The following is a 26,185-nucleotide window of genomic DNA, read 5'->3' as shown; positions in this document are numbered from 1 at the left end:
GGGTGCGTGCGTGCGTGCGTGCGTGCGTGCGTGCGTGCGTGCGGGCGGGCGGGCGGGCGGGCGGGCGGGCGTGCGTGCGTGCGTGTATATGAGAGAGATGGCTCTCTCTTCTCCACTAATCCATCGTTGCGCCGTCATGGAGGCGAGATAGAGGCAGGCTGTGAAAAGGATGAGAGAAAGGATGGCGTGAAGGAGGGGAGAAAATGAAACTGTAGGAGGAGAGAGAGAAAGAGAGAGAGAGAGAGAGAATAGTGTATGAGTCAGCTTGGCAGGTGGATGAAAACTCTATGGGGATAATTCACGTTTTTGCAAAGAGCGAAAAGAAAAGAAAGAAATCCAGAAACAATTAACATAAAGCTCTCTGTGTCTAAAGCAAAGAGAGACGTATCTGAGAGAGCACAAAGAAATGAAAGAAAGCCACATGAAAGGCAGACAAACCAACACATCAGTGATTCATTTGACTATAGCTTTTTAACATTTGCTCATCTTTGTTCACGGTTTAGCTGAGGTGAAATATCTTCCTTTATTGTCACAGTTATGACTGTATTTTGTCCCCTCTCATAAGGGACACAGTGGATCCGGGTCAATTTAACTCAGTGTACAAATTTGTAGTCTCTCTGAGTTACAAATGGATAAACCTACAAAAGGTTTTCAATCGGTTCTCAGAATCTGTTTTCTCAAGAGCCTGAGGAATGAATGAATGACTTAGGTCTACTGTACCCGTGTTAATTACTGAAAGTGTGAAGAGGAACCAGGTTTTTACACCTTTTACTGTGTATAACATGGTATTGTGTATTGTGTCGAGAGAAATGTCGAGAGGCTCTGCATGATCAAACATAACAGTAAAACAGTTATCTGATTTTTCTACCAAAAATCTCATCTCAAATTAATCAACTAATAACTTCACACAACTGTGTCACGCAATAGCAAAAATAGCCATTCTACAAGCTCACAATGCGTCGCATCACGGCATGTCGTTGAGGTTGTAGATCTGCTATTTTCGCGGAATGTTCGCCTATTTTTGCTGCATGTCCATCTATCATAGAGTACCGAAGTCCTGACGTCACTCGTTGATCCCCTGGTTCACGGAAGTCATTTCTCTATGGAGAATAACATTGGGTCGTCTTAAAATTGTCTCAAAATTGTGGTCCAAAAAAAAAACAACTGTCCTGGCGATGTGGCTCTTTATCGATAGTCAGTCGCTCATATTTGATACAGTCCGTTTTTGGCAAAAATGTAACTAATTCGGCAGCAGTAACATTAGCGTTTTCTCGCCGTCAGTTGATGCTTCATATCCATATGAGTCAAACCGCCGGGATCATGTGTTTATTTTTGGAACACAGTTTTTGCGATATTAAACTATGGGAATTCTGAATGGGGAAAAAAAATCGTGACCCAGGTAGGATGCGTAAATTACGTCCCTGGAACAAAATATTTTGACATGGAGGTCCGCGGCCAAATACATATCATTTTGGGGGTCCTTGACATGAAAAAGTTTGAGAACCACCGCACTAGGGTTCACGTGGTTGATCGTTTTTCAACAGCACTAATGTCAGCATGTAAAGCATCTATGAAGCCCAGTGTACCGTGGCAGCTCTATCAGACTGATTGTCCTAGCCTCCCAATACATTCTTACCTTGTCATATATCAGCACACGAAAATGCAAAATCATCTCCCGTCTCTGCTATTTACAGTAAAGTTCACGGTGTCTAGTTTTAATTGAGAATTAGTCGGGCAAAACGTGATTATTGATGGAGTTTATGGTGTTTTCATCATCAGAATTAACAGTGCCGCCAATGCAATATTTTTTGCAGTGTTTTTTAAAGCCTTTCAGGCTTTCACTGCACATGAAATGGCCAGGGTTAGAACAATGACTCGCTCTCTCTCTGTGTGTGTGTGTGTGTGTGTGTGTGTGTGTGTGTGTGTGTGTGTGTGTGTGTGTGTGTGTGTGTGTGTGTGTGTGTGTGTGTGTGTGTGTGTGTGTGTGTGTGTGTGTGTGTGTGTGTGTGTGTGTGTAAAATGTGAAAAAAATGAAAAATGTGTGTATGCCTGCGCACGCGCGCGGGCGGGCGGGAGTCTCTCAGTCTTTCTGTCTGTCTCCATGTCATCTCTCTAAGTTCATTTCAGTGAGTGTTTTACTGGCATGACGCATGCATTCTACACGCTGCCAAAGCAGAAGGTGGCAAAATCAATCGCAGAGTCCCACTCGCTAAAGCAACAAATATAATGAAATATCAAAAGTATAGCACAGTTTAAGTATATACAGTGTTACAATGCTCATCAGAAAAACTAAATCTGCTGATACCACTGACAGGATTTCATGCCAGAGGGAGGTGTGTGTGGGGGGGTGGGGGGGACCTCTGAACTTGAGGTATACTGTGTGAACTTTGTCAGTGTAAAGAGAAGCACTCCTACTCTTTAATTAAAGATGTCTCTCGCCATCTAACAAGGGAGAATAATAGTCCACCTCAATTAGCCCCTGAAGCAGAACTAGTGTCATATAATACCCAGACAATCTCTGCCTACTGAAATATCTGGGGACATGTAGGCCTAGTCACAATCATTACATCGTTGTTCAGACAGAAACCTCTCATCTCCATATTCTAACTTTTTGTGTTTTTCCGTATATTAATGCCCTACTTGATCACACTACAGTGTCACACAAAAGCATCAACTGTAGCAGATCCACAAGCTCAAAACGCGGCGCGAAGCGAGGTGCTTTCAGCTTGTAGATCTGCTACTTTTGATATTTTTTAAATTTGAATCCTGAAAAGTAACAGTTTCGGACATATGAGGTTTCCACCCGACAGCAACAACATAATCGCCATAATCACAATTATATGATATAATCGCAATTATTCTTGCATAATCGTCAGAGTCGTTTCCATGTTGAAAAATGTTCATACATTTTTAAACACGTTCAAAAATAGATCTTCAAGCTCGTCCAACTGGTATCTACAAGCTCACAATGCAGCGTGTGCTATGCAACGCGTGGTGAGCTTGTAGATTGGCTACTTCCCAAAAAATGTTGACAATTGTTGAGTATACGATTAACACTAAGGATGTTACTGTGCATGCTCTGTCTCTCCTTCACATCTCTCTCGCCCCCCCCTCGCCCCATCTGTCTCTAATTGTAAATGAATGATCAACTAATGCTTATTAAGACTTTAGAAACAAATGTGGTTGCAAACTTTTTGATGAGCTTTTTGGAAAAGGATTGTTGTGTTCTGTGTTCGGAAATAATTAAAATGTTTTTCATCATTTTCTTCATGGCTCAATTTTATGAGGGCTTTGTAGTATAGCTCTGTGTGTGTGTGTGTGTGTGTGTGTGTGTGTGTGTGTGTGTGTGTGTGTGTGTGTGTGTGTGTGTGTGTGTATATACTGGATGTGTATATCTGTTTGCGTCGTGTGAGTCAGAGGGCATGGGGTTGTGTACGTATTTGTGTGTCAGTTTGTATATACTGTATATGTGTGTGTGTGTGTGTGTGCGCGCGCGTGCGTGCGTGCGTGCGAGCGAGCACGTGCATGCCCAGTCACAATAAAATGTTACAATGAATGATCGTGACATCCACGGTCAAACCAGGATACTAATAAAGACGGCACAAATACAATTTGTCCTCTTCTCAATCTCTTTCCATTTAATTTGACCTTATTCAACTCATCCGACACACCACCACCACCACACACACACACACACACACACACACACACACACACACACACACACACACACACACACACACACACACACACACACACACACACACACACACACACACACACGTCTCATTCTTCTTTCTCTGTATCTACTTTATGTCAGCCTAACGCACAACTTTAGCAGAACGTGACAAATTAACTGATGCACAGATCTCCTCTTCTCTCTTCCCGTTGTGGGAACAACACAGCGAGGCAAAACCACAAACATTTAAGCAACAATAGGACCGAGAGTAATTGCTTTTGTCGAACAAAACAAGACTACAGAGAAATTGTAGTACGCACATGCACCACTAAACGACAATCCGTGTTTTTTTCCCTTTTTGAACTAAACATAACATTGGTTTACTGTAATGAAACAGGAGTGCATGTGATGCTTCGTAAATCTAAGCCCTCAAGTTCCCAATCAAGCGCCACTTCACCGGAATACAGTCTGTGGATTTGCTCTTTAATGTGAACACAAAAAACAAATCATCGCCGTCGGGCAGAAACCGCTTATCTCCATATTATAACCTTTAGTGTTTTTAATGTCAATGCCCTATACTTGATCATACTACAGTGTCACACAAAAATAGCAAAAATTGCAGATCTACAAGCTCAAAACGCGTCACGACGTGACGCGTTTTGAGCTTGTAGATCTGCTATTTTTGCTACTTTTGAATTTGAATCCTGAAAAGTAATGGTTTTGGACACATGAGGTTTCCTCCCGACAAAATCATATTTCCAGGTAATATCAGCCTCTCCCTATATGAGGACACATCTTGCATCGTAGAACAGCCTATCGGTCTCCATGGCGACAGGTGATGTTTGAACTATGGGCCTCCTGCGCAATCGACTTATCATTTACCTTGTTCATCAATTCACTTTCCCATTATGTCCATCTATTAGTTCATGTCCGTCCGTACATCCGTTCATCTGTCCATCCACCCATCCATGCATCCATCCGTCCAAGGTTCGATTTAAATAAAATAAACAAACAAACAAACAGGGGACATTTCCTTAACCACTAACGCGACTATATACAGTAATTCTTCTCATATGACAAATAACGAAAAAAGGCAATCTACAAGCTCACTTGTAGAGCTGCTATTTTAGCTATTTTTGAAAGTGCATAATCTTTTTTCTTTTTAATCTTCACAAGTTTTTTTTAATCAAACTGTTAAATTGCAATGTAAACAAATATCAAACACATGCATTTCCCAAAAGGAAATGTATGTATTTAATTCAATTTGACACAGAAGCAGAGATTAAATATATCCCCTACCAGTGATATGATTGAGGGACCATGCAGAGGGGGGAATATCAAAAGCAGAGGCATGGCGAGGCCAATCGAACCCTGCATCCACCACTGCATCCATCCATCCAGCCATCGGTTCATCCATCCCTCCCTTCCTCAGGGACGTGCACAGATAGACTCTAGGTGGTGCTGGAGCACCTGCCCTTTGCCCTCTTGACCAGAAGTGCCCTTTTGAAAAAAAGGGGAAAAAACGTTTTTGTTTTTTTTCAGTTTTTGTTTACAGCAGGGGTCTTCAACAGGGACCCCGGGACCCCTAGGGGGTCCTCAGAGTTACTACAGGGGGTCCGCCAAATCTTTATGTGATATGATTTTTCTTTTTACCATAACCACTCGAAACCTAGCATCCCTTTTCTGAGGAGAACTTTAGCCAAAAATAGCAGATCTACAAGCCCACAATGCCTCGCGCTGCGAGGCGTTGTGGGCTTGTAGATCGGCTATTTTTGGCAAAGAGGTATAGGTGTAGAGGGAAAAAGAGCAGACCATTTAAACAAAAAAAAGTATAATTTACTTGAGCACCTGCCCCTCAAAATGTCTGTGCACGCCACTGCATCCATCCCTCCCTTCCTCCTGCCCTACAGTCCCTCTAGCAGTCTCTTGGCGGAGCATACCAGGCCGGACACGCTGCAGCTCAGCCCTAAAGCCAGTATGGCCACGTCCACGACTCTGTCCTTGGAGGAGAGGCGGCTCCACCTCAGCTGCAGGTGGAACAGACAGGGCAGTATGAGCGCCATGGCCGCCCCGGTCACGCTGCCCGTCAGGCCCATGAGGAGGGAGAACCGAGGGACCAGCAGGGCCAACAGGAAGGACGCCATCAGCAGGGCACCGCGGAGCACCAGGCCGGCGTAGGACACAGCTCCTCCTGTATGTGTGGGGCGGGATGGCACGCTGGGCCCTGTCGGGACAGAGTCGAGATACAACAGATCGGTTGTTCTCCAACCTTTCCCATTTAGACCCATAAGGCCGATTCTATACATGCCTTCTAAATCCTAAACTACGTTTTAATCAAAACATTTAAAATGTATGTTGCATCTGACACAGATGCTGTCCCGGAATGAATAGTAAAAAGACGTATAGGTTACAACCAAGCCCCCAGAACCCAGTAGTTTCATTGAAGCCAAATGGACATGCTGGCCATTCATGGTACTGCAGCTAAGGGGGCCCAACACGAACGAGCGAAACGGTTTCGACCAATGGGCTCGACTGACGAGCATGCGCACAAGCTTGCACACGGGGCTGCGCGCTTCTGTGACGCAAAACGCGTCACAGAAGTGACGCACAGGGCCCAAAATAGGCCGCGCCCACCAAATTTCCAACCCGGAAGAAGGGGTGATTTAGGCCCATGCGCTGGGTGAGCAACTCAATGCAAGTGAATGGGAGGAGATTTCGGGTGCCCTCTCTATTATTTTTAACTATGGTTACAACAGGTCTACATTGGTTAATTCTAAGGACCCCCATGTAACTCTCAGAGATACAGATCTGTATGGGTCCATTTGGAACCACCTCAGGGAACCCTGAGTGTAAGCAAACCCCGGCTGATCAAGGATGGATTCTCAAACTGATGATATTGAAAGTTTATTCTAAACACACCGTAAGAACTGTAAAGGTGGGAAAACAACAGAAAACAAACCATACATTACAATATGGCTGTAATATACTGTAACAAATGCAAAATAATACAGAAACAACATTTGACAAAGAGTCTGTGAGTTGCAAAACCTCAGCAAAAGTAGTTTTGACACAAAATGACAATCTCCTTGTTTAGAGTGCAAACATAAGAAATAGCAAAACCATCTTAATCACAATAAAATGTCTTATCTTTTTAAACCAACAATAAAGAAATTGTTACTGTACTGTTATTTGTATTATTTATGTCCTTTAATAAACATGAAATGTATGTTTTAGTCCATGAATTATGCATTGCAAATGTAGATTACCGATCTAAATCCACGGTAATTATTTAATTATTTATTCATGCCACTGAGGCCTCCCAATGGGTCCAAGAACAGATCGGCAGAACGATACCCAAGGTGACTAGTAACTTCAACTTTGTGAAAATATGCAAAAGATACTACATAACATAAAATGCAAACGACACAATGCAGCATGTAACAAACATACCTTATGCCCTCAGCCAGGTGCTTAAACAAAATAAACGTTTCGGTAAGAACGCTTTAGTTCTTTGTTATTGTTTTCATTCATTCGTTTACGTGCCTTTTGCAAAGACGCGCGCTCTCAAAACGGTACTATACTTCCAGTTCCTACTTCCTTCCTGTTTAGGGCGTTTTCATAATAAAAGCTTTACAAAAACAGATTAATAAAAACGAACTCAAAAAGAATTCTTTCAAGCAACCAAAGTAAAGTGTCAGTAGAGGCAAGAATAATAAGACATTATAAGGCCAATAAAAACAATTAAATGACCCAAATGAAGTGCATATATCAAACTTAGGCAAATGTCCACATCAAAGTATTTTTGAAGTCCATAGGCTTGTGTTGATTTAGGGAGACAATAGCGCCGTCTTGTGGCCAGGAGGTGCACTGGTGGGCCTTTCTTATGGAAAATAATACTTAATTCTGGTAACAATTTCTTAAGCAGGGCAGTGCTTAAATGGTTAGTTACACTGAGGGTCCTTGGACCCCACTTTGAGAACCACTGCAATAGATCCATTGTAGGTTTGTAGGACTGTTTTTGCGGCGTGACTATGCAGGAGTCTAGCTCTAAAGATGATCTGTCTGTCTGTCTGTCTGTCTGTCTGTCTGTCTGTCTGTCTGTCTGTGTGCTTGTCTGTCTGTGTGACCCGAGCTAACCTGGTAAACCGCTGTGCACACTGCCAGCAGGCCACAGAAGTACCTCAACACATTTTTGCGCTATATAAATGCACCATTTACCATATTGGTGCCACGCCGTTCCCATGTGGATCCACATGATTCTATGTTTTGTCATGTATTTTATACTTAGAGGTATGTAGTTGCATTCCTGAAAATAGGCGATCTACAATGTCACGCGTTGTGAGCTTGTAGATCGGCAATTGTTGGTGCACGACGCGGCACGTAACCAAGTATGAATGCATTAGTATAGTAATCTACTTGTCTTCAAGAATTGTTTATGTTTTATTCAACTTTATGAGCTGCAGTTACTGTAGCCCATAAAGTTGCTTTGTCTCAAGTCAAAGACACGGTGGCAGACTGAATAATAAACACTGACTGAGGCGACAGGGCGGCACAGCAATCGCTTCCATTCAATTCACCATGCTTTACTGGCAGGCCACAAAAGTAATGATATTACTAATGTAGATACATGCAAATGCAGGCCACCGCGGATCTATCTACACTACAGTATCTATCCATCCATCTATCTATCCTCTGAGCCCTATTAGCAGGGCGGGAAATTGATACCATAGTGCACTTGGTGATACAAGCGCGAAATTTGGCACAGATGTCCTTCATATGACCCTAATTGATAATCAACCTCTGGCCACGCAAAAATCCTAAGATTTCAAGATGGCCACCACCAGTTTTCAAAATGGCTGCAACTGGGCCAACATTTTGGACTATATCACTTTGCTGGGGCTGTAAATCTTTGATTTCCCCCTTATTTTAATGTAGGAGAATATGTTCTGACAGTATTTCTACCAAATAAGATAAAAAAAATAATATTAGGTCCAATATGGCGGCATATTTTCCAATATGGCTGCCGATAAATTGCATAAATGTACATTCACATGAGCTTGTAGCACATGTATTTGTATTAATTACCATACACAGAATCAATTTATAGCACATTTTAAAGTGATTTGGTAGCTTTTTAATGACCTAGGGCAACAGAATTTTCAATATGTTCACCAATAAATACAAAAACTTAGATACATATAGGGATATTTTCTCAAACAGGTGCTGACCTTTTTCTCTTTCCGTGGAAGGACAAAACTGTATGGCATCTGCTGAACACATGAAAGAAGCAAAGACCTGATGACTTTGATCCAATAGCTGATGCATTTTCATGAAGGGGGATCCATCTGAGGTTCTTCGACAGCTTTTTCAAGCCAAGTCTTTGTGTCTGGGTAGCTCAGTCGGTAGAGCTTTCACCTTCGGATCACATGGTCATGGGTTCGGTCAGGATCAGTGTATGAGTACGTAGGTACGGTGAGTGTGGCGCTCCACCTCAGCAATACCAGGGGGTCTATAAGACGTCAGTATCTGAGCTGCGAATCATGATGTGTCAGATGCTATCCTCTGCAGCTCTGCCTCAGATACTGACATTGTTGACCTAACAGTTTCACTTGTTCAAAGACTTGGCTTGAATTAGCTGTGGATTGCCTTTGGAAGGAGGGAATGGATCCCTGTTCATGAAATTGCATCAGCTATTGAATCAAAGTCATCAGGTCTTTGCTTCTTTCATGCATTCAGGGGATGCCACAGTTTCGTCCTTCCATGGAAAGGGAAAAAGGTCAGCATGGCAGACAACTTCTCCAAATTAGGTTCAACACCTGTTGCAATAAATGATAAACATATGCAAGTCATTGAGGAGTTCATAGTACTCATGTACGATAGAACTTCATAGAAGTAGTTCCTACAAGGAAGTGAATGCAAGTGAAGTGCATTCCAAGCAGGACATATATGGGGCCAGTCACTATTGTGCAGTCCTGTTTGCCAAATTATGCCAGAAGCTGACACGATGTGGATGTAAAAAAGCATGTTCTGGACACTGCAAATGCTTTAAGTTTGGACTTATCTGCACACCCCTCTGTGGTTGCAGTTGCTAGTACACTGGCCTGTCACTTGCCCAGCCACCATTGTAATTGAGAATGTGTTTATAATGACTTATATCAAAACAAAAAGTAAGCGCTAAGCTTTACCAAGCTAATAAATCACTTTCAAATGTTCCATAAATGGATTCTGTGTATGGTAATTAATACAAATACATGTACTACAAGCTCATGTGGATAAACCATAAGCAGATGCACATTTCTGCAATTTATCGGCAGCCATATTGGAAAACATGCCGCCATATTGGAACCTAATGTTATTTTTTAACGTACTGGGTAGAAATACCTCCAGAACATATTCTCATATATTAAAATAAGCCCCAGCAAATTGATATAGTCCAAAACATTTGCCCAGTTGCAGCCATTTTGAAAACTGGTGGTAGCCATCTTGAAATCTTAGGATTTTTGCGTGGCCAGAGGTTGATTATCAATTAGGGTCATGTGAAGGACATCTGTGCCAAATTTCGCGCTTGTATCACCAAGTGCACTATCGTGTATTGAAAACGGCAATTTCCCGCCCTGCTATATCACCATTTCAGTCTTACATTGAACATGGGTACAATCACTTTATGTACTGTATATAGTACTCCCACCACACTCCCATTCCCATACAATGTATGCATATTTTATATCTGCTGCTATTGATTTATATTTTATTTACCCAAGAGACTGAGGAATTCTGTCTTTATCACACACTTAATGTATATTTGATTTGTTTTGATATTTGGTATATTTCTACTTATTCTTATTTAGAATGTAACTGCAATTTGTGGGTAGCTTGCACAAAATAATGTCAGCCAACTCTTACACCTGTTTTTGGGGGACAATTTGGGGGTCCTTGACATGAAAATGTTTGAGAAACACTGCCGTAGTGCATTGTTTCTCAAAGTGGGGTCCGGGGACCCCCAGGGGTACTTGAGGGAGTTCCAGGGGGTCCCCAGCTAAATGATAGATTAGGAACCAAATGGACCCTTATGGGTCTGTAACTCAGAGAGTGTACAAATGGAACCAAATGGACCCGTTAGGGTCCATTTGGACCCTAACGGGTCCATTTGGTTCCATTTGTACACTCTCTGAGTTACATTAGCATTGATTTTACGATATAAATTGGGGTCCCAGAGATAGAAAGGCCATTAAATGGGGGTTCATAGCCTAATGCATGTCAAAACTGGGGGTCCTTGAAATTAAAATGGTTGAGAATCACTGCTATAGAGCTGTTATGGGGGTCCCTGGTATATCTTTTCATATGGGGGTCCGTGGGCTAATAAGTGTCAATTTGGGGGTCCTTGACATGAAAACGTTTGAGAAACACTGGCGTAGTGTGTTGTACCTGAGAGCAGACAGGTGTGCAGTATCTCGGCGGCAGAGTAGAAAGGCAGGGGGTAGGACAGCAGGGCTTTGGCCAACAGACAGAGGTTGACTAGGGGTCGGAGGTCAGAGGGCAGGTTGTCTGTGATGACCTCACCGGTCCCCTGTCCCCATGTCAACACAGCCTGGATGAGGAGGACGACAATCAATCAAGCCGGCCAATTAACGACCCGTTAGTCAGTTTGTCCCACATGTTCTGTTCATTAGTTCATTAGTTCACCTGGCTGGTCATTCATTTGTTTTGTCCATCCATCTATCTGTAACCTATTCTGGGCATGTCATAATAGACAAACATTCTGTGGAAAAAATTGTGACATTTTCAGTGAAAATAGGAGAACATTTGGCATAAATAGCCGATCTACCGGACGCACAACATATCATGTTGCGAGCTTGTAGATTGGCAATTTTCTGTAGAAGAGATTTGGTATTATAGAGTTATATAGTTATAGAGATTTGGTGTAGAGGGAAAAAAGAGGGGACCAAGTATAGACCCCTGGGGGCCCTGGTCAGTATACCGTGCATTATATGTAGAATTTAAGTGGTTAATTTCTCCACCTACCCTCCTTCATGTTTGCAGGTCTTTGTACGTGAAAATGTTTGATAACCTCTGATCCTAACGTAACAAAAGTGTTGCTAACCGGTAGGCATGTAACGATTTATCGTAAATCGATTCAAATCGATTCAAACTGGTGAAAATTCGATTTTCACCAATCGATTTAATTAAAAAAACTGTATCGCGATGCAAACAGCAGAGGGAGCGTGAAAAAAAAGAAAGAAAATACAGGATCTTTGTAAGAGAATTGATAAGAACATTGTTTTCAGTCATTTCTACTGTATTGAAAAGAGGATAAGAGAAAGCACAGTATTGTAAAAACAACAAAAAAGAGAAGAAAATACTGGATTTGTGTAAGATTTTTTTATTTTTATTATAGTTTTGTGAACCTATTATCGTGATTCGAATCGGGAGTTGAGTGAATGGTTACAGGCCTACTAACCAGTAGAGCAAAGGTGGTCTTCATGACACAGGCTGCAGCGTGAGTCCACTGCAGCATGCTGGTGAACTGCCCCCTGTGCTCCATACTGCCCTCTATGGGAGGCAGGAAGATCTGCGAGGTGTAGGAGAAGATGATGACCCCGACGGACACCAGGAAGTCCTCTGGGTCCACAGACACAGACAGACAGGACAAGGACCAGCGACTGGCCTGACTCACACAGTACAGCATCACCAACACACTGCGGGAAAAGACACATCAAGCGGAATAGTAAGTACATTTACTCAAGTACATAAAGACAGTGGTTCTCAATCTTTTTCATGCCACGGACCCCCAAATTGATATGTATTTGGCCGCGGACCCCCATCTGAAAATATTTCGTGCCAGGGACCCCCAGAAGAGAAGGTTTGGGGTTAAAAATTCGAAATCATTCAAAGTGTTCCAAAAATGTTCGATATTTTTCAAGTATTTCCTAAAATAGCAGATCTACAAGCTCGCAGTGCAGCACGAAGTGACGCGCTGTGAGATTGTAGATATGCTATTTTTGAATAGCCAACGTATGAATGGATAAAGTGGTTAAGATGATTGTAATGCTATGTTAACTGATTTTGCTGGGGACCCCCTGGAACCCCCAATGACCCCTGGGGGTCCCCAGACCCCACTTTGAGATTACGAAATGCCTTCTAAACCGGTAGTTCTTTCTAATTTTTCCAAAATGTACAAGCTCGCAGCGTGGCACGAAGTGACACGCTGTGAGCTTGTATATCTGTTATTTTTGAATAGCCAACGCTAAAATCTATAAATGACACAGATGCTTTCCCAGTTTTAATGTGTGAAGTACAAGGTGCTTGTACTTTAATTGAGTATTTCTGTTTTTCGATATTTATACTTCTACTCTACAACATGGGGAAAATATCTTTCTCCACTACATGGGGCAAATATTTACTTTATACTCCACAGCTTTAGTTACTAGTTACTTTGCAGATTTAAATTATTATTACAAAACATACATTTAACACTTCAGCCCAATACAACCCCTTCACCTATTTGAAGATAGATGATCTACAAGCTCACATTGTATCGCGTGGAGTTGTAAGCTTGTAGATCGTCTATTTTCAATCGTTATACATTTTGAAACTTGCGAAATGAGACATTCTGCATAATGAGTACTTTTACTTTGGTACTTTGATACTTTTACTTGACTACATTTTGAATACAGGACTTTTACTTGTAACATAATATTTCTACATTGTGGTATTGCTACTTTTATGTAATAAGCTACTTCCACCTCTGAAGAGAAGACATAAAGGAGTAAAGACATTATTTTACGACTAATCTGAGTTACTGCCAAGATCAACCTTCAACCGTTCATAAAACAAGAGGCAAAATAATCGCCTCAATGTAAAAAGAACAGAGGTAAGAATGTGAACCAATAAAAATGTAATAAAGTATTGGAAGTAGAGAACAAGTTGTAATAAAATGTTATGAAATATGACAAAATTATATAAATCCTAATAAAGCTAAAAAATGAAATATACAAACATTTGGAAAACCAATTTCATAATGTTATTAAGTAAATCAATTCTATTAAAGTGGCTCATAGCCACAGGCCGGCATAACGACATATTCGTAATCAAGGAAATTCATTAAACCAATAGCAACAGCACAATTCATTAATTTCTTAGCCGTTGTAACTTAAGTATAAACTAATAATAACAATACATTTGACAATCAACTAGTATCAGTTGGATTGACTCAGGAGCAATCCATCATTTCTTTGTGTGAATAAAAGGTTATTTAACCCATTAAGACCGGGAAAGATTTCAGCTAAAAAGCATTATTTCATACTTTGGCTATATAATTCAATAGCAGCTTGTAGATCTGCTATTTTTGAAAAAGCGAGAACATTTGTGCAAATCTTTGAATATATAATATATATTATTTTAAAGCGAACATTTTTAACTCAAATCTTTGCTTCTGGGGGTTTGCGTGGTTAACTACTTCACCTTATGACTATGTGAGCCAGGGAACAGAGCAGGCTGAGTATAGACACTGGTCTGAGGTCAGTGAGCAGCAGACAGGGCAGCACACACGCCAGAGAGAGCAGCGAGCACACAGATCTGGGAACAGCCATGCCTGACAGACTGTCCCAAAGCAGGCTGCTGGACACCAGCAGGTACAGAGTACAGGTCATCAGCAGCTCTATGATCTGGACACACACACACACACACACACACACACACACACAGACAAGAAACAGACGGAAACTTTACATTCATTAATTATTGTCTCCACCAGGCCGAAGGCGTGGTCGAGACTATGTTTGTGTGTGTGTGTGTGTGTGTGTGTGTGTGTGTGTGTGTGTGTGTGTGTGTGTGTGTGTGTGTGTGTGTGTGTGTTTGTGTGTTACCTGAGCCACATTCACCACCCATCCCCCCAGTCCAGCCCACTTTGGGCACAGTGCCTGGCAGCATGCCTCCGCTATGTCCTGGTAGCTGTGTCGGACTCGAACCCTCGACACCGGCCCAGAACCAACACTGATAGCACAAAAAAATGAAACAAGTACAATAGCTCAATTGCAAATGTCTGTTTGAAGCTTTTTGGTCCAGTCAATATGATTCAATATTGTGATTAATCAATACAACTGTGACAGGGGTCTGTGATATGAATATAGTCTAAACTTACTAGCTATCTTACAAGCCATGTCACAGTACATCCATTACAATTTTAATGCCATTTAAAAACATGATTACAACATTCTTGCATGTGTTAAATAAAAATCCTTCCATAATTGACCAGAAATATTACACAACAAAATGGCACTGATGGATATAGAAAAGAACAGAACACAATAAAATGTTTAGGATTAAGTAGAACAGAATATTGTTCTATATATATAAAGGTTTCAAGTGTCTGCTTGTCATGCGTTGTTAAATCAACTAAAGTCAAGTGAAACAGAATAGAATAGAATAGAATAGAATAGAATAGAATAGAATAGAATAGAATAATGAAGTGGACCTGTACTCTTCTTCGTACAGACAGGACACTAGAAGCTGGCCAGTGTGGTTACAGAGCCAGGCTGACAGGACCAACACCAGTAGACCCACATAGCCTGAATGGACCAACGCATATGGCAGACCCAAGACAAAAATACCCTGCAAAGACACCAATGACCGACAGAGACAGAGACAGAGACAGAGAGACAGAGACAGAGACAGAGACAGGAAAGAGGAAAGAGGAGGTGTCGAGAAAATGGGTAGGGAAAAAAAGAGAAATACAGTACACAGTTTGTAAAGGGATGCTTAAAACAAGACTACTGGGAACAGCAATTTATTTTCCTGAGTTATGGAGTTTGTTTGTAAGTTGAACATGTGCATATGCCATGATAATTTAGGAAATGTAATTTGGTTGAAGAAATATTGTTTTTCTCCGTGAATGTGTAACTTCAACAAAGGAAAAGGAATAATGAGGCACAGGACTTGTTCTAACTAATTGCTACTTTGTTAAGGGGAGAGGAGAGGAGAGGAGAGGAGAGGAGAGGAGAGGAGAGGAGAGCAGAGGAGAGGAGAGGAGAGGAGAGGAGAGGATAGGAGAGGAGAGGAGAGAAGAGAATGCTGCTTTAATGAAACTCTTGTGTTTTTGATGTCTGAACAAGAAGATATACTGGCTGTGAGAACTAGGGGAGTGCATCACACACTTTCAAGTGAGTCTTTTGTAACCATTGTCTGTTGAACATATGCATATTCTGACCTGCGATGTGAGTCAGTCTCTGCCTGAAATGAAAAGAGTTTGGGAGAAATTTGACATCAAATTGTCTAATTTCCTCTCTCCCATTCTCTGTAATTCTCTTGCTCTCTGTTTATTTGCCAGCTTATTCCTCACTGACTCGTCTGAGCACAGCCTGGCTGGGCTCCCAATTACAAAGCTCTACGGAGGTAAACAAACCCTGACTGGATGGCCAAGAAGAAGAAGTAGAACAAGAAGACAGAGCCAGAAATGACAAACGAGGAAAACAAAGAAGGAGACCATGAATATGATTTTGTTGATGATGGATTTTCTACTTTACTTTTATTAATTGACTGAGAAGTGAACCACTCCATCTTTCTATAGACTCCCAGATCTGATCTGTGTTCAGCATCTTTAAAGGCAGTGTCTTTATTTTTTACCGCCCTAAGGTCTAAGATTGGACTCAATTCACCATCTTTTCTTTTTTCTATAGGACGTGGAAATGCGTGACGTTAAAGACAGCAAGCTGTTCTCGGGTCAAGTGGGGTCATATGGACCCATGAAAGAGGAGGGGGACGCTGCCATGCCTATATTCTGTACCCTCTTGATGCTGTAGCCAGTACCCAAGGGTTTGACACTCTTTCTTCCCATCCCAGCTGTCCAGCCATGGGAAGGAGCTTTGGCGTGGCAACCCCCACCTCCCTGAGGGGGCTTCCTCTCTGGTGTGTATCTCTCGCAGAAGGACGGGTTTGGAACCCTTGCCGACGTTGGAACGGCTGTTTGGTACCACCGCCAGAAGACGAGAACCCCCTGTCGGGTGATAAGAAGCGGCCTGCTTGCTCCTCATGCATTGAAGGAGGCATGAGCTTCAGCTTGGGCTCTCCCTAGGCTGGCAGAGGGTAGGTAGTGCCCAGGATTACATAGGCAATTGGCACTGGGTGAAAAAATGTGGGTTACAAAATCGTGGGACAAAAATTATAAAAAAAATAAATAAAAAAAAAGAAGACGAGAACCCCTGTATACTGTCGCCTGCCACACACCCATGGCTCTTGGCAGGTCCAATTGGTGCAGAGGCTGGGAGCCCTATAGGTTTAAAACTGGCAACTGTGTCCCCCTACTGAACACTATCTCTTGTACGCCGAGACTGCTCAGCCTTATCCATCATCGCATCCTGGGAGTCAGGGGAAACTGCTGGCACATCCGGCATGTGGGTAAGCTCCTTCCGAACATTTTCTGGCAGAGATGCCAGCGCTAACCAAATCTGTCTTTGTGACATCATGGCAATGTCCCTTATAAACTGAATGAGTGACAAGGGCAGGGTCATGGTGTCCTGGTCCTCTGGATTCGCTGTTCTCCTGCGGAGCTGCCAATACGATGGCGAGTGCATTGCCTGACATTGCCTGCAGGCTGTACGTGTGGTGTGGCTACATTGTACGTTTGACACCACTCTTTCGCTGGACAGCGTGGATTATCAGTCACAAGCTCTGGACCCAGAGATGTGGCTGCCATCTTCCACTCACCTGGAGGCAGGTACCCCATTCCAGTCGTGGCATACTGATGTTAGTCAGTCGCCATCAGCCTGCACTGAAGTGTTGTTGAATGGGAGGAACAGGATGGAGGTACCATGTCCTCCCTTTGGGGGCTCCTCACTGTCAGGTGAGCCAGTCGGACATTCCTGCCAACATTAGACTGTGAAAAATCTGAAGCTTTTTCTTGGAGGGGGGCGTGGGGTGCTTTATTTCTTTATTAATTGTTATTAACAATAATAATAATACAAGAATGCAATTTCTATGCAGCTTTTCTAGATACCCAAAGGCGACCCCAAAATAGGTAAAAATAGGTCAAAGATGAATGGGGGATTTAAATTAGTAGTCAAAGTCAAAGTTCTGATACACAGACAGGAACATTGTATGGTTAAATGAATGAATGAACCCCAGAAACATTTTAACACAGCAGATTTCCTGTATTCTGGTGCATTTTAACAGGGAGTTTGATACTTTTATCAGGTTTTACTATAGCATAGGAATATTATGGGTATATTTTGTAATTTTATCCATTACAAACCCAAAAATCTGTAGAATTTCAGGATCAAATTTAAATTCGGGAGCCAAGAAGGAGACCGCGTAAAAATATGTGTTGGCTGGTAAAGGCTATGCAGTAGGGTACAACAGCAGTGGCAAAGCGCAGAAATGTGTGGGGTGGGTTGATTTGCATAATGACTAAATTGGGAGAGAAAAAGGGGTAAAAATAATTGGCTACTCTAATTTAAAAAAAGACAAAAGAATAAGAAAATAAACTGCATGCTGTGACAGAGACGCCTGCCCAAACTCTATCCATTGGATCAGAAGCCTTAATTGGAACAGTGAGCCCCACAATTTGTGCCTCACTGTCACTCGTCTTCTTACTGTAAGGTTGGACGGCCCTTCAAAACGTGAGCTGTTTTGACCCACCAGCACCACCCCCAGACTGCTCACTACCAAAAGGTTTTTTTCGAGCAGAGTGAGAGAGAGAGAAAAAGTGAGAGAGAGAGAGAGAGAGAGAGAGAGAGAGAGAGAGAGAGAGAGAGAGAGAGAGAGAGAGAGAGAGAGAGAGAGAGAGAGAGAACATCAGGTTGACCAATATTCCCCTCCTGATAAGAAGGTAAGATGTCAGGGTGCATTCCCGTTTCCGGTCAGTTTCTCATAGCTTCAGTCGATTGGCTCAGCCGCAGATTTATACGTGTTTCTGCTTTAAATCAGCTAAATCCAATCAAATAAAGCTATAAGAAACTGACCCGGAACAGACAACAGGAATGCCACCTTCTGGAAAAGAGAATACAGTCATGCACAGAGCCTATTGCAGCTATAGCATTTGAGGCTGACTGTCGTCCTACTGACAGAATATCAGAGCACCAGCTGGCCTATGTGAAGGATGAGAAGCATGTTTTATTTATTTTCACCTGGGCCCTACCCCCTGCTTATAATCAGAGGTGTGCTGCTCATGCCTGCGCTTCCGGGAATGTTTCCTGGAAACGTGTCCCTCTTCACTTAGCTGAGTGGGTGGAGGCTGCTCTGTCCCAGCATGAAAAGACTGCTCCACCTGCCTGGCTTTTTGACTGTGCTCCTCCGCAGGGAGTTCATCTGCTGCCCCACAGGGTTCTCAGTATCCTCCAGTCAATGTGCAATGCCCCAACAAGAAGGGCATTCACAATGGCCATCAGGGGGGTCTGTGGCACCCCAGCAAAAATAACATAACTGTGATTAGCAGTCTGTGAAGATATGTTTTGGGTTTGTTATGCAAAAATCTAAATAAACAGCAGCACCCAACAGCTACAGAAAGATGAAAAAAAGGGAAAACAATATTCACACTGCTTACAGCTGGCCCGTTATATAACAATAAAACAAAAGGTGAACTGAAAGTAATTAATCTGAAAACACCAACCATATGCATGTAATGGCACAGGGGAAAGCAATCAGAAGCCCAAACACTGAACAGGGGCTAAGGCCAATACAATCAGCAGTGCACTTAACAAAAAAAAAAATTATAACCAACTTAAATCCCAATCTATTTAATATACAGGGAGAAGAAAGTAAACAATACCACCTGCTGTGCATAGAGGTAAAAAGGGAAAGGGAACAGTATCAAAACTCACCTCTCCTACTCAGTATGCGCAAACATAATGGTGATGGGGAGGGCATCTAATAAAAAAGCCACTCTGAACGAGAGTAAACATGGCTGCCTTTCAGCTCAATTTAATATAGTGAGTGATTACTTGGTAATCATACCCAAACTTTTCTTTAACTTACTCCTGAGGGAAAACCGTATGAAGCAAGCGGTATGCAAACAGCACTTACCCGAGGCTGCAAGCAGCAGTAATTGCTCAGCACCAGGTGCAACAAATTAGGCTACTTGAATGAAAAGAAGAGGTTAAAACAAGAAGTGAAACCATATATACTATCTAAATTCAAGGGAAAACTGCAAAAGGCTCACCAACATAGAAAAGGAAAATCGTGTGCAATCCTCAGGGACATGAAGCATCCAACAGTCCAGTGGATTGTTAGTGGAGAGGGGGACAGGGGTGGATAGGGCTGTACTCGACTATAAAGACATTCTTAATCGACTATAAGCATAGGAATTTGGCGACTAATTGATTATATGATTGACATCTGTAAAATTGTGTTTGCTGCATGCAATCATATAGACCAGTTCTTTTTTCAGGTTGGTGAGGTTGAGAATTTAACATTCCAATGTTGATTGGCTATTGACAGTTATAAACTGTCAATTGCCAATTTCTTGTCAAAGCTGTAATTTATTTTACATGAATGTGTAAATAAAACAAATACATCAGTAGCCTATGTATATAACACAAACATGTATTGATGATGATGAACTTTATGACCTTAATTCTTGGAAATGATATGATGTTTTTTCAGTTTGAGTTCAAATACATTCCGCTTGATTTAACTTAAACCTATAATCACAATTTGTCTTTTCCCAACAAATTATTAGAACAAAATATAACAAATACATAAATAAATATTGTATAATATACAATAAATTAAAATAAAGCACTTTGCCAAGATTAAATTAGACTTTCATTTCGGTCAAATATCATATTCAGCAAAAAAGAAAAAAAGGTAAAACAATATCAGCATATCTAAAACGTCTTGAATTTTAAATTTGGAAAATCAACCTCAAAGAGATTTTTTTATAAACACTATTCTTCTTATCACAGACTGTTCAATTAATGTAGGTGGCACTGAACCAACTCTCTCCCAAAGCTTAGAAACCAAAAACAGCCAACAGTCTAATCTGTAATGAAGAGACAACTCAGACTACCGGTACTTCATTAACAACCAGGGAGGATGGAAATCCAACCTGATTTTCATAATATATCTTAGTCAATAGCCTGGGGAGCTGGCTTGGTTTTTTTTCTCATTTGATTTGGTGCAAGTTCATTCTCTAATAAATACTATACCAAGCTGGCACAGAGACAGTCAGACGTAGGCTACTGGCATCAATCAGTAAGTCATCACCAGGGAATGTGTTTTCATTGGCGAATTGGTACATGAGATTGTTAATTCTGCATCTTTTGCAATCACTGAAAGGATTTGAACTTTCAAGAAAATCATCAGCTCTCTCTCTGCCAAAAACATGAAGGCAATGCTACAGTACACTAGGACGGATGGATGGATGGATGATTACTTATAAAATCATATGTGATCTAATGTACAGCCTTTAAATTGGAAGACGCTGCTTGACTTGAAGTAGTACAGTTGCCACAGTGCTTTTTAGCCGCGGAGTACTGCAGTGAATTAGATTAGTGTTACCCATGCAACGCGGTGTGAGCTTGTGAATCTGCTATTTGCACTAGTTTTCCACTAAATTTCACATTTCTCTTTTGGGTCTCAAGCATAAAGGTTTGCGAAAACAGTGAATTAGATTACAATTGTAAATCGTTAATATCTGGAATCTGTATTATACTTACTAAAGGCTTTCATCTGAGGAAGAAAGATGCAATTATATTACTGCAAAGAGGTATTGCATTACTGTTTATGATCGTAAGGTGATCAGTATTCTGTAAGAAATCTTCCCAACTATGTGATAGAAGCTGTTGTTTTGGCAGGGACCTCAGTCTCTGGTGAAAACTGTCAAAACAGACAGACAGACAAACAAGCAAACAAACAAACTGGCACATAGACAGACAGACTAGCATCAATAAACACCCCCGGGAATATGCCAACATGCATACAGTACAGAATGTCATCTTACATGTGGATTTAATGCCAACAACACTACCGGTGATAATCAAATGCACAAATGCACCTCTCCTGGCAATTCCCGATAGAAATGCATGCATGTGCGTGTGTGTGTGTGTGTGTGTGTGTGTGTGTGCATGCGTGCGTGCCTGCGTGCACGCATGCATGCACATGGGTGGGTGGGTGTGTGTGTGCACGCACTTGTGTTTCTATCTATCCATATGAACGCGTGTGTGTGTGCTATAATGAAGCACTAATGTCATAATGTATTCTCTAAGGACACAGAAACACTGGTCCATTACACCTCCGTTATTCAATTTTCAGAGACAACTGTTTGAATATGGACGAACGTTTACGGCATAATGAGCTATTAGCATGACTACCATCAGAACACGCTGTCATTTGATACATTCTTGATGTAATTGTGAACTGTAGCGGTGGCCAAGGGACTAGATCAGATCAGTGCGCTGGTCTATCTATTTTTCACATGATGTGCTCTCAGCTTGGCACCTAGCCCAAAAGATGTGTGCTTATTTTCCCCCACAACTGCAAGGTGCAAATCCTGTATCACTGTCCCGGGCTGTGTGACACAGGATCAGAGACAGGCGTGTATACAGTTACGTATGTTGTGATAATGCCATCTGTGTGCTTACCTGTATGGCGTTGGTGACATTCCAGCCTGCCTCCCAGGTGCTGAGAGTGGGAACGGGACTGGTGTCAGAGTCAGGTCTCCAGGCACCTCTTTGAGGTCCCTCTTCCTGTGGGTCTGTGGAGAGGATGGCGGATCCCTCCGATCCTCTCTCTTCCCTCTCCCCTATCTTTGCTCTCTCCTCACGGCTCGCCAGCCTAGGAGCCAAGCTGTGTGGGGTCTCCTGGGAGGTTCTGCTGCTCCCAACAGCTGCCTTTTTGTTCTCCGTGTGGTCCCGATCCGCCTCAGGTAGCGTCTGGTACCGTCTGCTCTCTCTGAGCTCTCTAGCGCGTTGGTATGATGTCTTATTGGTTTGGTTCTCATCGGGGCTAGCTTTGTCCTCGTTGTTGGCCAAACTGCTACCTCTTCTCTGCATGGGGTGGACCTCAGCGGAGGGTGGCGTTCCTTCGCTGTCACTTCTAGTTTCATTGAACCCAGCGGGCTGGAAGGAGACAGCTGATGCTATGGTACTGGTGCTGGGCCTGATAGAGGTTCCGTCCTCTTTAGAAGGTGGACTCTCCTGACCAAAGATGCTGGTGAATCGGTCCTTGCCAGGAGATGGTCTGTCTTCTACCGTGGTTGCAGTTAGCTTTTCTAACTGGATGTTTTCACTGGTAGATGTCCTGGTGGCTCCGGAGTCACCGATGCCCAGCTCATGCATCTGGACTAGGACACGTTTGTCTTCTGCAGCTGATGCTGTGGTGTCCTTTGAATTAGCCACCCTCACAGGTGTAACGGTGTCTAGAGGCAGCATGTTGTCCTCTACGTAGGTTCTGTTCAGCTCATCTCTCTGAGTCAGAACCAGGGTCTCTTCATCCGCCTGAAAGAACCTGCCAATGTAAAATCAGCTATCAAAGGGGGTGTTATAGTGTTTGTTCAGTAACATCTGTCCAGTTCTTTAGTAAACAGAATGGGATACCAATTTTATTAGGTCAGAGAGTGTAATCTTAAGTGATGAAACAGAAAAATTGGAACTGGAACACTATAAAATTGAAGCTGGGATTGTGGGATTCTCTCTCCTGATTGGATAAAATTGGTATCCCAAATTGAAAATGTATTTTCTGTTTACTAAAGAGCTGGAGAGACAGGGACACCCCTGTTACTGAACAATCACTCTGTAGTCTATAGCCATGATGATCAGAATAAAGAGCTATTTATCACTTATTTTAACAAGTGATCGGCTACTTAGGGCGAATACATTTGGTGTAGAGGGAAAAAAAGAGCGAAACTACTAGAACCCGGCTCAGCCAGGTCAATGACATACGTATATATAGGGTTTAAGTAGTTAAATTAACACTGAGGGTTCTGGGGTCAAGTATTCCTTTCTAGTCCAAAATTTGGGAAGAAAAAAAGAAACGGCTAAGCATCCCCAAGCTGCAAAGAAATAAATATCATGAAAAACATTCACAACCAACCCTGTGCTAAGATTAATGGACCCTCACTCCCTGATCCAGAATCTCTTGGCTCCATCTGAATAGAGTGACCTCAAGTATTTGGAACATTTGGACAGTGGCACAATGCTCTGTCCCCACACTCATATTCACAATGACAAAATGACTGTGTGGTTGACATTCAGGCTTGTTTGTCTTGGTTCGAGGGGACGTCAGCAAATACACACAGAGGGGAGTTCACTAAATTGCATGAATATAAAATACAAGAAAAAAACATAATAAGTTATAAGTGAATATAACGGTGTATAAGTGTAAATGTATAAGTTACTAACGCACTACACTGTCTCTCTGCATTTGATGTATGTGTTTACCTTGCTTATTGTAAGTCACTCTGGATAAGCGTCTGTTAAATGCCTAAATAGTATAGCTGTATAACAACATAATTCTAAATAGATAATATTAACCACTTTCAGCCTGTACTGGCATTTCACTATGGGTGAATATTTTCAAAAATCTTCAAAACAAATAAAAACATTTTTTTTTACTTTTTACAAAAATAGCACAAATAGCAGATCTATAGAGCTTGTAAATCGGCCATTTTTGTGTGATATGACATACAATGAATCATAAAATAGGGCTTAAATGGTTAGTAATAATTGAAATTATGCAGGAAAAATCAACTCACCTTGCTGTCCAGTCATTTCCCAGCCTTGCTGCAGCCCATCCCCACAGGGACCAGACCCTCCAGGGTTGACCCGAGGTCCAAGCCCGCAGATGAGAACCCATCATCAGCCTCACTGTCTTCTGATTCAGCCTCTCTTGCCTCTGGAGGTCCAGGGGTCTGGGGGCATTCTGAACCTGGTGGTCCCTGCACCATAATGCATTCTCACGCACACACGCACACACACACACGCACACGCACACACACACACACACACACACACACACACACACACACACACACACACACACACACACACACACCGCGGTTGGTGAAGTGATTGACGTTAGTTAGAAGTTAGTGAGCTCTGGCATTATAATGGCCAAGTGTACTCTGATAGACAAACATACAGATCTCTGCAGGAGTAAACACACATAATAGCCTGCACAGTACTTAAATACTAGGCTAACAGAGTTGGAGAAGTTCGTCAAACTATCTCCTCCACTCATAAAAATACTAGACCCTTCAGTGGTTCTGTAACCCTGAGGTTCATTAAAACATGCTGGTATTTGTGTCATAGCACATGGGAGCCATTTAGAGGCCAAGACTACAGCTTGAGAAATGCTGTTGTACAGTCAATCAATTAAATCTATTTACTTTCTGCACTACAGTAGGTGGACAGAGACCAGCCCACAGTAATTTGTGTGGAATGAGATATTGTGTGAGAGAGACCAGTCATTATATTTCCACTGCTGTTTTAAGGCTCTGTCAACAACTATGACAAACAGTTTTATTATGGGGGACTTTGGTCCAAACAACTACAACACACACGCACGCACGCACGCACGCACACACGCACACACACACACACACACACACACACACACACACACACACACACACACACACACACACACACACACACACACACACACACACACACACACACACACACAACTTACTTTTCTCATTTTTACATTATTTATTTTATCTAGGCTTTTTCTCCCGTTTTGCCCCAAAGTGTGGTGTGTAGTATTGAGCAGTAGGGGGAGCCATAGAGTAATAGAGCTAATAGGGTGGACTGTCAACTGGACAAATCTTTGATCATCTAACTTTAACTGCATATTCAACTTTGTTCAGCAGTATTGCATAATTCAACATTCATAATTGCATAGGCTATTCTCTCAACGTATCTGTTCGGTTCCATTATGGTTATCCAATCAAACCACTTATTAACACACACCCCAACTTTTATTAATGGAATAATATTTCACCCACGTTAACACTTTACAGTTAAACACGTGTTCTTTCCAATAGGATAGGCTTAGGCTACCATCCATGTCTACTTTGGAGTACCAACCATATTATTTATTTTGAAAGGTAGGCTTGGATGTAGGCTACTATGTAGCCCTGAAACATGACTGTCATTCGTCATTTGAACCATGGCTAGCTACTATGTTGTATAATAGCCTACTCATTGACGACACATTGGCTGACCAGTACAGTTGAGCTGGATTAAAGGGTAATCTTATTGTTTTCATAGTTACCTATTTAGATTTAAACCACACATGGCTAGTAGCTATATGATGTTCACTGCTCATCTGACAAAACTGAGTAGGTCACCCAAAACAATTACTTATTTTCTGTAAATTACACACCCCATGAAGCCTTGAATTCATTAAGAGTTTTTTGTTTTTGCCACATTCCTAAGCCAATAATTTGATGACTCCTACCGAGTCTCCTACTGACCGATGACGCAGTCATTGAATTATTTGCTCAGGAATGCAAAAAAAAAAAAAAAACACAACTCCATTTATTCAAGGCTTCGTGGGGTGTGTAATTGATAG

General features: G+C 42.0%; 1 protein-coding gene across 1 annotated transcript; it reads right to left on the bottom strand.

The window, feature by feature from the left end:
• Window positions 1-5,583: 5,583 nt before the first annotated feature.
• Window positions 5,584-24,554, bottom strand: LOC311062948 (vesicular inhibitory amino acid transporter-like; the record flags this gene model as incomplete). Its single annotated transcript, XM_084082168.1, has 8 exons — window positions 5,584-5,903; window positions 11,105-11,267; window positions 12,138-12,375; window positions 14,141-14,343; window positions 14,545-14,671; window positions 15,159-15,289; window positions 22,252-23,116; window positions 24,433-24,554. The coding sequence occupies 8 exons, from the start codon at window positions 24,552-24,554 to the stop codon at window positions 5,584-5,586; spliced, it is 2,169 nt and encodes a 722-aa protein (XP_083938294.1).
• Window positions 24,555-26,185: the final 1,631 nt, after the last annotated feature.

Source organism: Gymnoscopelus microlampas (assembly GCF_963454915.1).
Source record: "Gymnoscopelus microlampas genome assembly, chromosome: 16".
Taxonomy (NCBI): Eukaryota; Metazoa; Chordata; class Actinopteri; order Myctophiformes; family Myctophidae; genus Gymnoscopelus; species Gymnoscopelus microlampas.
Note: the sequence above shows the minus strand (reverse complement) of the source record. Positions and strands in the feature narration are given on the sequence as shown.